Source organism: Oreochromis aureus, linkage group 17 (genome assembly GCF_013358895.1).
Source record: "Oreochromis aureus strain Israel breed Guangdong linkage group 17, ZZ_aureus, whole genome shotgun sequence".
Lineage (NCBI taxonomy): Eukaryota > Metazoa > Chordata > Actinopteri > Cichliformes > Cichlidae > Oreochromis > Oreochromis aureus.
Window position 1 is genome coordinate 148,892 of NC_052958.1, and position 17,553 is coordinate 166,444.

A 17,553-nucleotide genomic window follows, 5' to 3' on the forward strand; every position below is an offset into this window, starting at 1 on the left:
TCACAAAGATAGCTAGACAGGAACACACACACACACACACACACACACACACACACACACACACACACACACACACACACACACACACACACACACACAGACAGACAGACAGACAGACAGACAGACAGAGGACATGACTGCGAACATGCCCCCTACTGCTTCAATTTTGAAGGTATCTGCTGATGGATTGATCACGACTGACTCACTAAAATGAGGTAAATACAACCAGCCGTCCACATCAGGGTCACAGGGGGGGCTAGAGCCTATCCCAGCTGACTTAGGTCAAGAGGCAGAGTACACAGTGAACAGGTCACCAGTCTATCATGTAGAAACAGAACACATTTATACTTACACTCATACCTGTGGCCAGTTTAGATTCATGGGAAAACCTAAGTCCACTAACTGCATGTCTTTGGACTGTGGGAGGAACTCAGGGAGAACATGCAAACTCTACACAGAAAAGAAATCCTGTGAGACAGCAGTGCAAACCACTGCATCACTGTGCTGCCCAGCTTCACTTAACTTTATTCTGGAGTTTGTTCGTGCACTGTTTTGCCAATAGTTTCTGTTTATTGTAAAGTAATTCAGTGGCATTCATACCAGGGTAACCAGACAACATCATTTGCATTTTAAGTACATAATTTCTACAGGACTGAAAATAGCAACATTATGTTCAAGATGCAAGATGTTCAGAGTCTCTGTGCAGTACTTTTAACATTACACAAAACAAAGGTTGCTATCACATTGATCATAAAGTGTTGGGTTTTGTCCATGTTGTGGTTGAAGTCTGAGGGGGATTTCTCTCTGGCTGTCCTGGAATGATCCTCAGTCCTCCTGATGTTTCAATTCGTCAGTTGCCACAAGACAATTTACCAACGTGTACATAATAAACTAAGACTCCTGTGTGCTGTAGACTACACTGTACACTGGTTTCTGTTGCATCAGTCAGGGGGTTGGGAAGCTCATCTTGTAACCGGAAGGTTGCCGGCTCGATCCCCAGCTCTGTCTGTCTTGGTCGTTGTGTCCTTGGGCAAGACACTTCACCTACCGCCTACTGGTGTTGGCCAGAGGGGCCGATGGCGCGATATGGCAGCCTCGCTTCTGTCAGTCTGCCCCAGGGCAGCTGTGGCTACAACTGTAGCTGCCTCCACCAGTGTGTGAATGTGAGAGTGAATGAATAGTGGAATTGTAAAGCGCTTTTAGGGTCTCGAAAAGCGCTATATAAAGACAATCAGTCAATTTATGTGTTTTCCCTACAGCTCCGCACCACCCAGGAGGCAAAATATGCACATGCTTTTTGTGAGCTCGTTCCCAGCTCGTAACCGGGGCGCTCTGCTATCAAGGACGATCATTGGTTAATGGTCATCATGTGACTGATGCAAGCCAGATCCTTTTGATTTAGCAAAACTGTGATTAATAGTTAAATGCTATTGTTGAGGGGTACAGGCAGGAGTCCACACGCCCACATAAAAAATAAAGAAAAGGGCACTTCGGGCACTTCGAGCTCACCCCCCAATGCACGTGCATTACAGACTAAGAGTACAGTACAGTAGTAATAATTGTACAGTAACTGTAATGTTGGTTAGTGACTGAGCAGCCTGGTGACTTTTCTCAGTTTCTTATATAAACCGTTTTAGTGCCTCATCTTCAGCTGCAGGTCCCAACATCCTTCAGTTCAGTCAGAGCAGCAGATCTAATGTCTGCACGACTTTAATCAACATTCAGGTTCACGGTGATTTCTTTAATCAGGGTAAAATCACTCATGTGCACAGATTAACTGACGACTGCTCATCTTAGTTATGTGACGTTGCACACCAATTTAACGCCATTCAGAATTATTAGAATGAATAGAATTACACTTATGAGAAAGGAAACTCCTTGAACAAAAATCAGCAAGATAAGAAGTGCTAATAATGGCAGATTTTTTTTTCTTTGGGAAAAAATGTATTTGAGGGGAACTTATCCGCTAACATGAAGGAGACGGGGTTTATGACCTATACTGCAGCCAGACACCAGGGGGCGATAGAGACGTTTTGGCACCCTTTGCGGGGAGTTCTTTGATGTTTGTGTGGCCCTTTAAGATTCATGTAGCTTCCGGACTCCGTCACACCCACGTCACACACGGAACTGTCAAGATGGAGGACGGTAGAGAAGCTTCCACGAATTCACTTTTGAAGGATGGTAAAATGAGTTTTATCATGGCAGACTCGGTGCATCGACTTTAAATACGATCGTCGATAGTTTGAAGGCATTTTATCAAAAGCTGCGAGAGTCTCGCAGGACTGTAAAAAATCCTTTAGCCAGTGAAGAAGCGACATTAACATTAATAACCCGGTTTTCATTGTTTGGACAATTTATTTGGCTAAATTAGTATTTGTGACAAAAAAAAGTAGAAACCACATTGGTACCCATCAAGTCGCTAATTGTATAATTAGACAGTGACGTGTCTGATTATGTGCTGGCTGTCTAATATGTGAAACTGGGAGAGTTAATGGCTTGAAAACTGACTGCTGTGTTTGCAGAGTGCTATGCTGATTTCCTAGAAAAGGACTTTGATGTGAAGACATACACCGCTCAGGCCATTCACCATGCTGTAATCGCTGAACAGCTGGCCAAGCTGGCACAAGGCATCAGTCAGCTGGACAAGGAGCTACACACCCAGGTACAAATCCAGCACACCTGTGCCACTGTTTCCCTCAGAATGCACCAATTTATAAACTTTCAGTAATAACCAGCATTCCCAAATTACTGTGAGAAAACTAAGCAGATCCAAATAGATGAACCCAGTGTAAGTTTAAATGTCTGTATCAGTGTGACAGCTCAGGACAAGCGCTGGATCTATCATGAGCTGACCTGTAGGATGTTGACGAATGCAAAACATGATTGCCAAAGTATTTTTGGGCAAGATGCTGGATGTCACAACAAAATTTAAGCCATTCAAAATTTACTATTGTGTTTTTTAACAACAAATACCAACATTAAGGTAGTCCACTGAAATTTTAGCCACTTTAGAAGTACTGAAAGTTAGAATCAAATAACCAGTGTTGGTCAAGTTACTTGAAAAAAGTAATCAGTAACTAATTACTGATTACTTCCCCCCCCAAAATAATCCCGTTACTTTACTGATTACTTATTTTCAAAAGTAATTAGTTACTTAGTTACTTGGTTACTTAGTTACTTTTTAAAAACATGATTTACAGCCTGAATAGGTGATAAAGCGATAGATCTTTCAGCCCAATTCTACTTTTTCTGCATAATCCATCATATAAAATGTAATCAAATGGAAAAGTCTCTTTTTAAAATATTTTTTTTTAGTTTTAATCTTTTAACTTTGTGCATCAAGCAAACTTAAATTATATGCAACATTCCCTGACTCGAAGAAATTTGTTTAACATTTAAACCTATTTTCTGCACATTCCCGCACATAAAATAAAATAGGTTTTTGTGTTTACACTCAGTCTTTCAAATAGATGCAAGTAAAACACAGCAGAAAATAAAATCAAAGACTCAGCGGTCCTGTTGCTCTATTTTCACCTGTATAGCAGGCGGATGTTTGCCCTGGTGCAGGTGTGTCGCAGCGGTCAGTGGAAGAATCCGCGAGTTTGTCTGTGAATTTCTCATTCCCTGGCAGCGCACTCGGTGCTTGCTTGGAAGTTTAGGGGTTTTTCACTGTAAAAAGATGTTTTCTTCCCACGCAGTGAACAGCAGACGCTAATGTTTTTGTTACTTTTTGCGGAATCAAACTCAAAGTAAGGTCAGTACTTCCACGCTTTAAACGCTGCACTGTCATACGCTCTCCCGCACTCGTTATATTATCTGTTTTTGATCTGCACACAGCTGTTGCCACGAACGTCGCACTCGCTTACGTCATTGTCATGAGACACTCACAAAAAAAATCACGGTTTTAGTAATGCAGCGTGCTTATGGGAAAGTAACGGTAATCTAATTACCTTTTTGCAATAGTAATCCCTTACTTTACTCGAACTACTTGAAAAAAGTAATCAGATTACAGTAATGCGTTACTTGTAATGTGAATATATAAAATGTGACTAAAAGCAACTTAAATCAAACATTAATATATTATATAAAGTACAAACAGTTACCATAACATGTGCAGTCTTCTTATATTTATGTTTATATTTTCCAGGTTGTGGCCAGACATGAAGACTTACTTGCTCAGGCTACTGGGATAGAGTCTCTGGAAGGTAAATTGCCACTTTTCCACAAGCTACTCTCATAAAGTCAGATCTGTCAACTTCTTTTATTGACTTAAATTGATTTTTAACACTTTTAGGCTTCACCGTGTGAATCACTATACCGAACAAATGCCATGCTTTGATTAGTTCCACTACAGTCAACATTTGATCAGCTGTGAACGGTGGCTATTTTTTAGAACTGCTGGTACTTAGGAAGGAATTAATTACTGTTATTACACCGTAAAACCACATCTGCTTTAATATTACACTTAGACTTTTCAAATGAACCTGAACTTTGATCATTAAGAGGATGGATGGGTACTAAAGGAGTACATTCTTAATGGGCTTTTCAGATGCTTGCAGTTCCTGCAGTTTACCACAGGAGAGATCTAATAGTACTTGGAGCTACTTTGCTACCAGACTTATTCCAAGTTCAAAATATCCTGAAGGAGTAAAATTATGTTGTTTTCAGGCGTCCTTCAGATGATGCAGACAAGGATTAGTGCTCTACAGGCAGCTGTTGACAGGTAAATGTGTTTGCCTCTGACTTTAGCCAGTCTATATACTGTTGATGTTAACATGACATATGTAGATATGTTTGGCTTAGTTCTTCACATTCACCCACTGTTTTCCTTTTACTGCCTTTGGATTTTTGTAACTGGACATCTAATGTGGTCTGTGAACAAAATAAACAATGAACTAAAAAAGTGTAGTGGTGAGATCAATAGAGTGAAAAGACTAAACATCCAGAGCATCACAGTGAACCGGATACACTCTAGGTCTTTGTGAGCTGGTAACATGTCAAGCATCAATTCTAAAGGTGAGACTGCAAAGTCAATGTCATTCCTGCAAATCTCATACAAGCCAGCAGAAGCAAAATCGTCTCCCATCAGAGCAGAATTTGCCAGACGTCAAATAGACTCGGAGGTTGAAAGATGCAACTCTTAATGCGCTTAAGGAAGGAGGCAAACCTGAAGCTGCTCTATCTGCAGCATAGGTGTCAGAAGCTGCTACAGACAGTGATGGTGGTAAAAGTGAAGTCGTGGTCCCCGGCCTTCCTTTATTCCCTGCTGTGTCATGACAGTACACTGATGAAGACGCTCCAACATGACACCCCTGACTCTCTCTGACACTCTGTAGTAAGACTGAGACTGTAGCCATGAAGCCTGGTATGGATCCAAACAAGGATTGTCCCATTCATAAGAAACCACACTCTTTAAAAGTTTCCTCAAAAAGCATTCCATTTATTAAAAATGCTGCATGTCTACGAACCACAAAGCTAGAGACTGCAACACTGTTATGCGCTGTTCTGAGTGCTCTTTGCATGCCGGCTCTTCCTAACGGTCCACCTCCATGGATGACACGACGGTCTTGGATTTCAGAGGAGGAGCAAGGTGGGGAGCAAACCAGGAAGAACTCTCCTATTACAACATCCAGCTGCACAGAGGTCTGTGGGGAAGGCAAAGTTCAAAGGTGTGTTTAGTCAGTGTGTGTCCCAGAGGAAGTCCTTAACAAAAGAAAATGTGTGTGGAAGAAGGGCCATTGGCTTCATAATACAAGCTGTAGATGGTTGTGTATCCCTTGGTCTACCAACACTTGTTGAGTGTAGCTCGATTCCCAATAACAATAATAATGTATACTTTATTGATCCCCGTGGGGAAATTCCTCTCTGCATTTAACCCTTTCACTCAGCGAAGCAGTAATAGAGAGGAAATTCCCACACCAGAGGCCGCTACTCATCAGCCTCATCTCATAGCCACTGCTGCCAAAATACTACCTCTTGACCCAGCAGCTGAAATCCTCTCACTGCTCATAAGGGACATTATCTGTGTCCATGAGGTCGACAGTCGGTACTATGGACCACGCCATGCACAATATGCCCAGTGCCTTGACTTCTGATGGGTAGGACCACCTACTGTGAACCTATTGAAGACCAGAATTCTGGAGAACGGCCAGCTCAGTTTTTTTCTGACCATGTGAGGCTTACAGGTGAGTGAGCAAACAGGCCTTCTGGAAAGCCAGTTCAGGATAACATTGGCTACCAGAGCTTTAGTCATGCTGCAGAGGATAACAGACGGGCACCGTCAGTTAAAGATGAGCTTTTTCTTCACACACTTTAATGAGTCAAGACTCTTTCACATTGATGTTCACAATCATCAAACAGTCCGCAGGTGCTGGGGGACAAACTCTTCATCTTCTGCAGTGGCAGACATTTGATTTTTTTTTGTATTGATTTAAGTTAGCGTTACATCCAGGAAACTTCAAGCTAAACTGTCCAGGAAACAGCCGTGACGGGCAGATGAAGGCACGTGGTCAGGCACTGACTGAAGGAGAACTTTGACGTTTTAGATATCATTGGATTCTGTTTATTTAATAATAGATTGCATTCATATAGCGCTTTTCTAGGCTCCCAAAGCGCTTACAATTCCACTATTCATTCACTCTCACATTCACACACTGGTGGAGGCAGCTACAGTTGTAGCCACAGCTGCCCTGGGGCAGACTGACAGAAGCGAGGCTGCCATATCGCGCCATCGGCCCCTCTGGCCAACACCAGTAGGCGGTAGGTGAAGTGTCTTGCCCAAGGACACAACGACCAAGACAGACAGAGCTGGGGATCGAGCCGGCAACCTTCCGGTTACAAGATGAGCTTCCCAACCCCCTGACTGATGCAACAGAAACCAGTGTACAGTGTAGTCTACAGCACACAGGAGTCTTAGTTTATTATGTACACGTTGGTAAATTGTCTTGTGGCAACTGATGAATTGAAACATCAGGAGGACTGAGGATCATTCCAGGACAGCCAGCAGGGGGATCGACCCGGCAACCTTCCGGTTACAGATGAGCTTCTCAATCCCCTGAGCCACGGTGTTTATGTAGTCGTGAGAAGCCGATGACTGGTATTGAAATTCAGTCGATTGTGCGGCATTGCCACAGATTGTAATAAAACATGGAAACTCACCTTGACTAATGTAACAAACCTCAGCCTGTTTGCTGCCGATTCCAAAAGCTGGTGTGAGGTTCCAGGTTGTTCCAGGTACAGTTTTTGCTGCAGTAAAGCTGTCTGTCTGATCAAACACTGATGTCCTTCCAGGATAAGGACAAAGATTGTTGAGCCATACAACAAGATTGTGGCCAGGATCACTCAGCTCGCCAGGCTGCAGGTAAGTTGAATATCATGTCATTTGTGAATGAATGATTGAGTGTCATTTGAAATGATAGATGACAACTCTTTGCGTGACAGTTTGGCCAAAAAAGCTTTGTTTCTCATTTGATTCTCTGCCTTTGAAAACCCAGAGAGACCACGGTGCAGACGAAAAGGTCGGCTTTTTGTTGGCCTGAACCCCGAGCTGCTGTTTGTGCAGCTCTGTGAGAACACAGTGCTGCATACCTCCTGCTTGTGCAGACGAGGAAAATCGGGGTTAAATATTGATGAAACAACAGCTGTAAAAAGATCAGCGTGTTTCAGGAGTCCCTCTGGGGCTGATGCCTCTGTGTTGTGCATGTCAGCTGTGTTGTGCTTCTAGTATGAGACTCAACAGCTGTCAGTGAGAAAGTGGGGGATCATATACAACATCTGAGTGCAAAGGTTAAATAAAACAGTTCTCAGCAGATTTATTTTAGTAGTTTTATTTGTAAAAGGGTGACATTTTACAAAGTCTGATACTTTGCATAGACTATATAAAACATTTTAAACTGCACACTCATTGGCTATTGGCTTGTCAATGACAAGTCAGGCCAGTCGGCGTGTGGTTTCACAGTTAAGTGGAATTATGCCGCTCCACTCCAGGGCCGGTCCGTCTGCCTGCAGTGAGCTCTGTGGTCAGATGGAGGCAGTATAGAGAAGATGTCCTTCAGCCGGTCTGTGGGGCGCTCCTGCTGTTGTTGGTCTGAGAGCCAAGTTCAGTGTTAAGCGGTGTCAGCGCTGCCACTGTCTGTGCTTTTCATGGTTTATTTTGGTTGTTGAAGTTTTTTCACGGTTTCCCCACTGACCGACCGAAAAGTGTACACAGATACGTTTCCTGTTTAAGATCTGCTTTTCTTCATCACAACCAGTTTTCTTTTAAAACCAAGATGGAGAAGGTGTAAGCACTCATCTCCAGCCTTCAAAACTGGACGTGAGCAACCAATAGGTGACATCACAGTAGCTCCATCTGCTATTATACTTTTTGATTATACCGACTCCACACTGTGTCACATAAGTAGATAGTTGTACCACATCAATAATAAATCACTGATCACAATTCAAGCAAGCAAGCAAGCAAGCAATTTATTTATATAGCACTTTCAGATCAGCCCCCAGCTGAACACAAAGTGCTGTACACTTGACATGCCAAAGTGATACATTGAACATGTTAAAAAATAAGAAAAATAATAATATAAAAATAAATAAAATATATATATAAAAATGATTATTAAAATGACATTAAAATAAATAAAATTAGCACAAATAGCAAAGACAATAATAAAATAGTATAAAAAATGATGATGAGAATTACATTTAAAACAATAAAATCAGCACATTAGATCAAAACAATAAAATCGGGTCAGACTGTGTCATATGCCAAGGAGTAAAAATGGGTTTTAAGACGTGTTTTAAAAGTGGACAGTGAAGGGGCCTCTCTAATGTGCTGGGGCAGATTGTTCCACAGATTAGGAACAGCAATAGAGAACGCCCTGTCCCCTCTGAGCTTCCTCTTGGACCTGGGTACCTCCAGGAGCAGCTTGTCAGCTGACCTGAGAGACCTGGGGGGTGAGTAAGGATGCAGAAGCTCAGGGAGGTAAGTTGGGGCAAGACCGTTTAAACATTTAAAAACAAACATGAGGATTTTAAAATGAACTCTATGATATACAGGCAGCCAATGGAGTGAAGCCAGGATGGGAGTTATGTGCTCTCTTTTACGAGTTTTGGTTAAAAGTCGTGCAGCAGAATTCTGGACCAGCTGCAGACGAGAGAGAGATGCTGACTAACTCCACAATACAGAGCATTACAGTAATCTAGACGACATGAAATAAAAGCATGGATTACCGTTTCAAGATGCGGCCTGGATAAAATAGGTCTTATCTTTGCCAAGCGCCTTAAATGGTAAAAACTGGACTTGACAGTAGCCCTAATTTGACTGTCTAATTTAAAATCACTGTCCATCTTAAAACCCAGGTTTGTAACAACAGATTTAAAATACTCTGCCAGGGGTCCCAAATCAATAGCAGAGGGTTCACAAGGTCCACTAGGACCAAACAGAATCACCTCAGTTTTGCTTGAATTACACCTTAGAAAGTTTAGGGACATCCAAGATTTAATGTCTTCTAGACATGCTAGAAGTGGCTTAATAGAGAAGGCCTCTTTCTGCTTCAGAGGCAGATAAATCTGACAGTCGTCAGCATAGCAGTGGAAGGATATTCCATGCCTTCTGAGGATGGTTCCCAGGGGCTGTAAATATAATGAAAAAAGCAGAGGCCCTAAAATTGAGCCCTGCGGGACCCCAGACTGAAAAGTGGCAGAGGAAGACTCATACCCTAAAAAGTTAACACTAAAAGTTCTGTCACAAAGATAAGACCTAAACCATTTCAAAGCAGTACCACGAATGCCTGCAAGATGGTGCAAGCGAGACAGTAAAATGTTGTGGTCTACAGTGTCAAAGGCAGCTGTTAGGTCAAGGAGGACAAGAACAACATGATTACCAGAGTTACAGGTAAGGAGGATATCATTAAAAACCTTTAAGAGTGCTGACTCTGTGCTATGAAAGTTTTTAAAACCTGATTGAAGGACCTCCAGGATACCATTCTCATTTAAAAAATCCATCAATTGGCAATGTACCATTTTCTCTAAGATTTTAGACATAAAGGACAACTTGGAGATAGGTCTGTAGTTAGCCAATACAGTGTGGTCCAGGGTAGGTTTCTTAAGCAAGGGTTGTACTACCGCATGCTTAAAATTAGCAGGGACTACACCAGATATTAAACTGCTGTTTATAACAGTAAGAACAGCCTGGCCTATGCTAGGAAAAATCTCCTTAAAAACTGTGGTGGGACAGGATCATTTGGGAACCAGAGGGCCTCAGGTGGCCGACCACATCCTCTAAATAAGAAAGGGACACAGGCTCAAACTGGTTAAAAACAGCAGAGCAAGGGATCAAGACAGAGGGGTCAGACTCAGGGGAAGAAATGAGAGCCCGCGTGGTTGCAACCTTCTCAATGAAAAAACACATAAAATCATTAGACAGTTTATGCGAGGCCTCCAAACAGCCACTTTGTGGAGCATTTAAGACTGAGTCAATAGATTTAAATAACACACGTGGATTGTGACTGTTGGAGGAAATGATCTTAGAGAAATATTTTCTTTTAGCCTCTTTGACTGTATCCTGATAGAGGCGCCAGCAGTCCTTTAGGATTTGAAGAGAATTCACAGTGTCATCACCACAGGCAACAGACAGGAGAACTAATGGGGGCAGTGTTTGCTGGCTAACTGAGCATGTCACAGGTGTGTGTGCCTGTGCTGAGCACGTTTCTCTATTAAGGTAAACATGTAGCAAAATGCAAAGGATTTCTGCGCCTATGTTGATTTCCTCGTTAATTGCAGTGCTAATGCACTGAAACACAGCTTGGAAGGAAAACTTGCCGTGGTGCTCTGTGGTTGTATACCCTATCCAACATCAGCGGGGATGAGAGAGCTTGGTCTCTGCTTTCTGATTGACTGACCTCCACTTCTTACGCCAGCTATAAGTGCAAGTTTAGCAACAAAGTCCAAGAAAAAGAAGTGTTGTGAAGGCGCAGAATGTGTGAATTTGTGATTTGAGAGGACTCGTATTTACTGGTTTGAGAAGTTGCAATTGCAGAGTTGTGGCTGTATAAGTAAAAATAATTAAATATGAGTAAAACTGTGTAAATATCAGTCTACACGTGATTTTTTTCTGTAACAAAAAGTTTAAATTTTTCACCCCACACATTCTCAGTTAACTAACAATTAAATACAGTTTAAGATGTTTCTCATCCCAATAATGATATTTATCACAAAAGGTGTGTTTTCTGTAAATTCTGTGAATCTCGGGCAACTCGACCTGTGTGACGTGTTTTCAGCTAGAAGTCGAGTGTTTTGTTCGATCCATGAAATTTGCTTTTAGTATTTATTACACTGTGTGCTGCAGGGAAAAGCCTGTTCTAACGTTTCAGTCTAAGGTTTATTTTGAGCACCTGAGGGCTTTTTGCTTCTCATCCATAAACTCACTCTGTCACGTGATTCTTGCGTAGGTGATTGAACAGGTTTGCCGTGTTTGAGTCTGAGGTGGGGACCAGTTTCCTGCATAATTTGCAGAGTACAGTTTTCTGGTCCATGTCAGACTTTTCATAACCAAACCATGTCCGTGCTACAGAGGGATCCCCTCATTTAGGGATAAGGTCCTTGATTTGTTTGGACTGGTCCTTCTGTTTGGAGCTGCCTGGTTCTCCCTCGTCTTCACTGGTCATGCTGGGATTCTCTGCATCCACAAGGTTGACCATCCAAACAATGAAAAAATATTGAGTAAACGGTTTATTTTGCGACACCACAAAACAAACAATAGTGTATAATATGAAACAATAGATGTTTTAATTTCGTCATATCGCACAGGCCTATCAGAAACTGTTTAATGTGACATGAAAATGAGGAACATACTGGAAACATGTTGTTCTTAACTGCTTTTTTGCCATGTCTCAATTAATGGAATTGTTTAATTCTCAGTTCTTGTTAACGTCAGTTGTCTCAACACCTCCCTTCTTCACTGCTGCAGGGTGCCTGTGACCTTCTGCGGAGGATCATTCGCATCTTGTACCTGAGCAAGAGGCTTCAGGGACAGCTGCAAGGAGGCAGCAGGGAGATCACCAAGGCGGCTCAGAGCCTTAACGAGCTTGGTAAGGACATGCATGTCTATCATGGAACAACTGTTACATTAGCAGGTGTGTGTTTTTCACAACACAGATCTACTCGACACCTGGAACACCGGTAACTTTAAGGCCTTTTTCCACTAATACCTACTCAAGTCTGCTCGGCACGGCTCAACTTGGTTTTTGGGTTTTCCATTAGGTGGTAGTACCTTGTACTTGGTACCAGCTACTTTTTTAGTACCTGCTTGGCCAAGTGATCAGGGGCGGATCTAGAGAAATTTTCTTAGGGTGGCATGAGGGTGGCAAAGAAATCAAATGGGGTGGCAAAATCAAAGCCTTTTTTTTTCAAACACATATGCAGGTGGTTACATATGGTTAAAATGATTCAAATGCAGTAAGTATACACGTTTTTCATATAAATATAGTCTATAACTTTATTGTCTGTAGCCCACATAATTAAACACTTTAGTTACATAAAACATGTGAGTTTTGATCTTATGTACTGTATAGCCTGTATAATAAATAAATATGTAGCCCAATAAGAATAAAACCCAGAAAGCTACACAACATGGGGCGGTTCATTTACAAACACAAGTCTAACTTAAGTTTCACTGTTTTTTGTTAGAAAACAATCACATTGTTACAGCTTAAATTACACAAAATGTCAGAAATCTGCACTGTCATGAACATAAATTTAAACCTAATTTTTCATGATTTGTTGGATTAACCCACTGAGGTCTGAAATACAACCGGACATTTTTGACTACTTTTGAGTTTACGCTTGTATTTCACCCTCAGATTGTTTCATTTTATTTTTTCCCCCTTGCCTTGTTTGGTATCATTCTTTTCAGCTCAACTGAATTTAGTTGTTTTTTTCACTGACATACTGCATTAGTACCACTGATCTGAAATCACACAAAGAACTTAAAATCCTAGTAGTATTTTTTTACTGTAAAAAAAACCACAGACATGTTGAGTAAATTTTTATAACTTGAAATGCAAATATAAATTCTACATTTTGTAAACATATACAACTATTTATCTAAAAATGCCGCCAATACACCTGCTGTTTCTTTCATTTTGTACAACCATTTAAAAATATTACTAAAACTGAAATGAGAGAACAATCAGGTGCTGCAATAAGATGCCCCACAAATGATGTTTGCCAGTAAAAAAATAAGTTTGTCCACCAAAAGACAGAGGAGAGCAGCACAGGGATAAACCTGCAGGCCTGACAACAGGAGGTGTATCACTCCGCTGGTTTTCTACTTAGTGACAGTGTTTACGTTGCAAATGTGCCTTTGTGACATTCATTAGTGCCCTCACTGACACACACAACAAAACGACTACACAACAGAACAACTACACAAGACAACACAACACACTAACTATACACTCCACACTAAACGTCACAAATCTCCCACATCTAAACACTCTCTCTCTCTCTCTCTCTCACTCGCTCGCTCTGTCTCGCTGCCGTTACCGTCACTCTAAAAACTTTTCCCTCTTCCTAAACAACCAAATCCCACATGTTGACTTTTTTTTTAAATTGGTCGACATGGTGCATTTTTCCACTGATAGGAAAGAGGTGGCTTTTTTTCTTTCTTTACTGTTTTCGCGCTGTCCTTAGAAAACGCTTAAAACACACACACACACACACACACACAAAAACGTGACGACAGTATTTAGAAAAAAGCATGGATTATATATATTATCATAACTCTGGATTTACTGGCCTGTAATTAAAATTTAAAAACTTTGAATTCCGAACTTTCAATATGGGCTGAAATAGAAACTCAGCATGGCTGCAGCTTGTTGCTATGTCAGCTTACATCAGTCATGTGATTTGGAGGTGCAGCGTGTCCGTGGACCACAGAGGGTTAATAACACTCACCTTCCTTCCATTTCCAGAGTGTAACATCCAACCACCTGTGTAAAAAGCGAAATTCCCATGGTGTTGTTCAAAATGTGCTCTGGCACAATCATAAGCATCGCTTGTTACTGAAAACAAGAAAAAAACCGGTCCTACTATGGGCTGAACCATTTGTTAATGGTGGAGGGGGGGACACTATGCAATATATTCAGTTTTAGCATTTATATTCACTGTTGACTGTAACTACGCTCAAACTGTTAATGCTATCTTATTTTAATAAACAACACTGTCATATGCAAAACTGGGGTGGCACCTGGGGTGGCAAGGGATCATTTTAGGGTGGCACTTGCCACCCCATGCCACCCTTCTAGAGCCGCCCCTGCAAGTGAAGTCAACAGACTGCATGCCACCGATTGGCTAGTCAGCTGCGTCAATGAGTCGTGAGAGCATCTCGTTCATGAAAATCAAAACCGCCGTTTCTGAATCCTGGCAAAGAGAAAAATGGCTACACAGAAAAACAACAGCGTGGTCCCGAAGACAAAAACACCACAGACCAAGCAGCAGGTATATCATCGCAGCATGTCACAATATTCTTGGTCGCATTGCTGTAGTGACCGCATGCACGTTGTCGTTGAGTGGAAAAGGCCTTGAAGTGTTACTTTCTTTAGGTTAGACTTCAAACAGCCGGATTTTTATTAACACAGAGAAGAAGAGACCACCATTCATTTCATCAAAGAAGATGAAATGAACAAATATGTAGACATGTAATGCACCAGAGGTAGCCCCTCATTTAGAAATAAGGTCCTCGATTTGTTTGGACTGAATATGTAGACGTGTAATTTTCCTGTGAAAACATCAGCAGGTTACACTTTTAGGAGATTTTTCCTTGGTTAATATATCTGTAAGTTTGGAAACAGCTGAACTCTCCGCTTCGATGTTCAGGGTTAGATGTGAGATTGTAATCAACCCTGCAGCATAAAAGTATTTTTGGTCCATACAATCACAGGATGAGAGCTTTGTACAGTGGCTCCAGTGACGACAGGACTGTTGATTTTTAAATTGTAGTGTGACGCCTGCATGCTCTGGGCTGATTCTGCAGAACACTATCCAGAACCTGAACGAGACTCAAACATAAACAGAGAAAAGCTCAGTAGACGAGGCATGCTTTCCCCAGTTTAGAAGAATGGATGTGTTTTAGATTGTCACACTCAAGCATCATTTAATTTTTTAAAATAACAACTAGCCTGAATTTTGGCTTGAAAGCGTGAACAGAAGATGTTCGTTACCCTCTTAAGTAACCAGACTGTTAACAGAGCACAAGGTGTTTTTTGTTTTTTTGTTGTTTTTTGTTGTTTTTTTTACCACCTCCTGTGTTTGTTTGATACACTGAAAGAGAGGAAAGGCAGCACAATGGTGGGACTCCAGTTGTGCAAAGCACAGACCCTTACTGGGAATCACTGTGGGTTTCACACTGTGTACGCACAGATCTGAGTTAGGGCTGGAATAATTCATTGAGTCACTCAGTTGTTGAAAAACAAATCTTAAATGTAAAACTTGTGCTTAGATGGTTTGTTAAAACCACAACTGTCTGTCTACACACGGCAGAGAGCAGTGGAAAGAACAGGTGCAGTGCAGGAAGCTCTTCTAGCATCACTGTAACACTTGTTACTGTAAGCGCCATAAAAACCTGTGAAAAAGTTGGCGGGAGTCCAGCATGTCTTTCATCCTGTTTTCCTTCTTTCACCCCAACCGGTCGCAGCAGATGGCCCCGCCCCTCCCTGAGCCTGGTTCTGCCGGAGGTTTCTTCCTGTTAAAAGGGAGTTTTTCCTTACCACTGTCGCCAAAGTGCTTGCTCATAGGGGGTCATATGATTGTTGGGTTTTTCTCTGTATTTATTATTGTGCTATCTACTGTACAATATAAAGCGCCTTGAGGCGACTTTTGTTGTGATTTGGCGCTATATAAATAAAATTGAATTGAATTGAATTAATCAAACCATCTGCTCAACAAACTCCAACTTGAAGAAAAGCCAACCGATCCCATTCACTGCTACTACTGTTTGTCTTACACTGAAAATCTACAGGAAACCTACAGAAGTTAAAATAAAATATGAAGATGAACAGTTAAGGTGCCAATATACCCTTCGCAGTGGTCATGGCACAGCAAGAAGCCGCTGATGTATTCTCCTAAACCATAGGTGTCGCCACTCAGACAGGATTTCGTCATACGCGCTGATGAGGAGGAGAAGTCAAAAGACTTTGGCGAGTGTTTTGATTTTTGTTTTTTTGTTTTTGCAAAGTTCTTTTCACACACACCAGTTTTCAAACAGTCCCAACACCTCTGCAGCGATTGATTATTTTAGTAATCGAGTAGTCCATTGATTATTCCATCGACTAATGAAGTAATCGGATAAGAAATACTTTTCTTATTAATGAGCAATAATAAATATTCAAAAGAGAAAAGTCTTTCAGAATGACTGCCCGTCGGTTTCCATTTTAGAGACTGCAACAGTTTGACTGCATACAACAACAAACCCTTCGGTTTACATACGTCCCTTATTACAACATGTTTGTGCTGCTGAAAACTGAAGTTATGGTGGTGGAAACATTAGTTAATGCTAATAAAAATTCAGCGTCCAGCCTAACAACTGTCAGGTCAGTGGCTCAGAGTTATTTGGCCCATGTATAGAGCAGGTCATCTACTAACTGGAAGGTTGATGGTTCAGTTCCTGGTGGGGCAAGATACTGACCCATGTTAGATTGATAGCATATGTGTTAGACAGAAAGCACTTCTACACAGAAAATTAGTGCATGTATGAATGGGTGTGAATGGAGCCGCTCTAAAGAGGTCAAAGGTCGATCCTCCAGCTTGCTAGTGTTGAGAGGCCCAGCCAGGATAGCTTTGCATTCGTGCTGTCAGCATTAATCTCGTTAAAATGTTGTTGTCCAGTACAGTAAACTTTGGTTTGAACTCTGTGATTTGTCAGTGGGTGAAGGATATCATAGATCTGATAAGCTGTGAGCCATGAGGTTGATCCCAGGTTGTTTAATGCCCACCCCCAGCATGGGCATACCTGACTAATGACAGTTTTAAAGCTCTCACAGTGGTTTCACCGGAAAGCTCTACTGATAATGACCCACGCCCTTTTTCACACCTTAGCTCATGTGATGAGGAGCGTTATCAGTAGTGGGTCAATGACCCTCTTAAGTCAATTTATTTATAAGCACATTTAAAACCTACACAGGTTGACCAAAGTGCTGTACAGAGTGAAAAATAAAGAAACAAGACACAAAAGCTAAACAACTCAGTCACAATCAAAAGCTAGAGAGTCAGGATGTGTCTTCAGACGGGTTTTAAAAATGTCGAGTGTTGGAGAGGTCCTTATTTGAAGACGCAGACTGTTCCAAAGTTTAGGTGCAACAATCACAAAGGCTCGGTCTCCTCTGTGTTTCAGTCTGCTTCTAGTAACAATCAGAATCAACTTATCAGCTGACCTGAGAGTTCGGTTTGGAGTATGTTTGGTTAAAAGATCAGAGAGGTATGAAGGAGCTAATCTATTTTAGAGAGTTAAAAGCAAGCAATAAAATCTTACAATCGATTCTAGAACGTTCTGGAAGCAGAGTG

The 17,553-nt window shown here is 41.5% G+C and overlaps 1 protein-coding gene across 1 annotated transcript in view; it reads left to right on the plus strand.

The window, feature by feature from the left end:
- Positions 1 to 2,107: 2,107 nt before the first annotated feature.
- cog5 (component of oligomeric golgi complex 5) overlaps positions 2,108 to 17,553 on the plus strand; it is a 77,816-nt gene continuing 62,370 nt past the window's right edge. The window contains exons 1-6 of the mRNA XM_039601266.1: positions 2,108 to 2,181; positions 2,523 to 2,662; positions 4,148 to 4,205; positions 4,669 to 4,723; positions 7,291 to 7,360; positions 11,963 to 12,083. Of these exons, the coding sequence (XP_039457200.1) occupies positions 2,136 to 2,181; positions 2,523 to 2,662; positions 4,148 to 4,205; positions 4,669 to 4,723; positions 7,291 to 7,360; positions 11,963 to 12,083 (490 nt within the window). The 5' untranslated portion in view covers positions 2,108 to 2,135. The remainder of the gene's footprint in view (positions 2,182 to 2,522; positions 2,663 to 4,147; positions 4,206 to 4,668; positions 4,724 to 7,290; positions 7,361 to 11,962; positions 12,084 to 17,553) is intronic.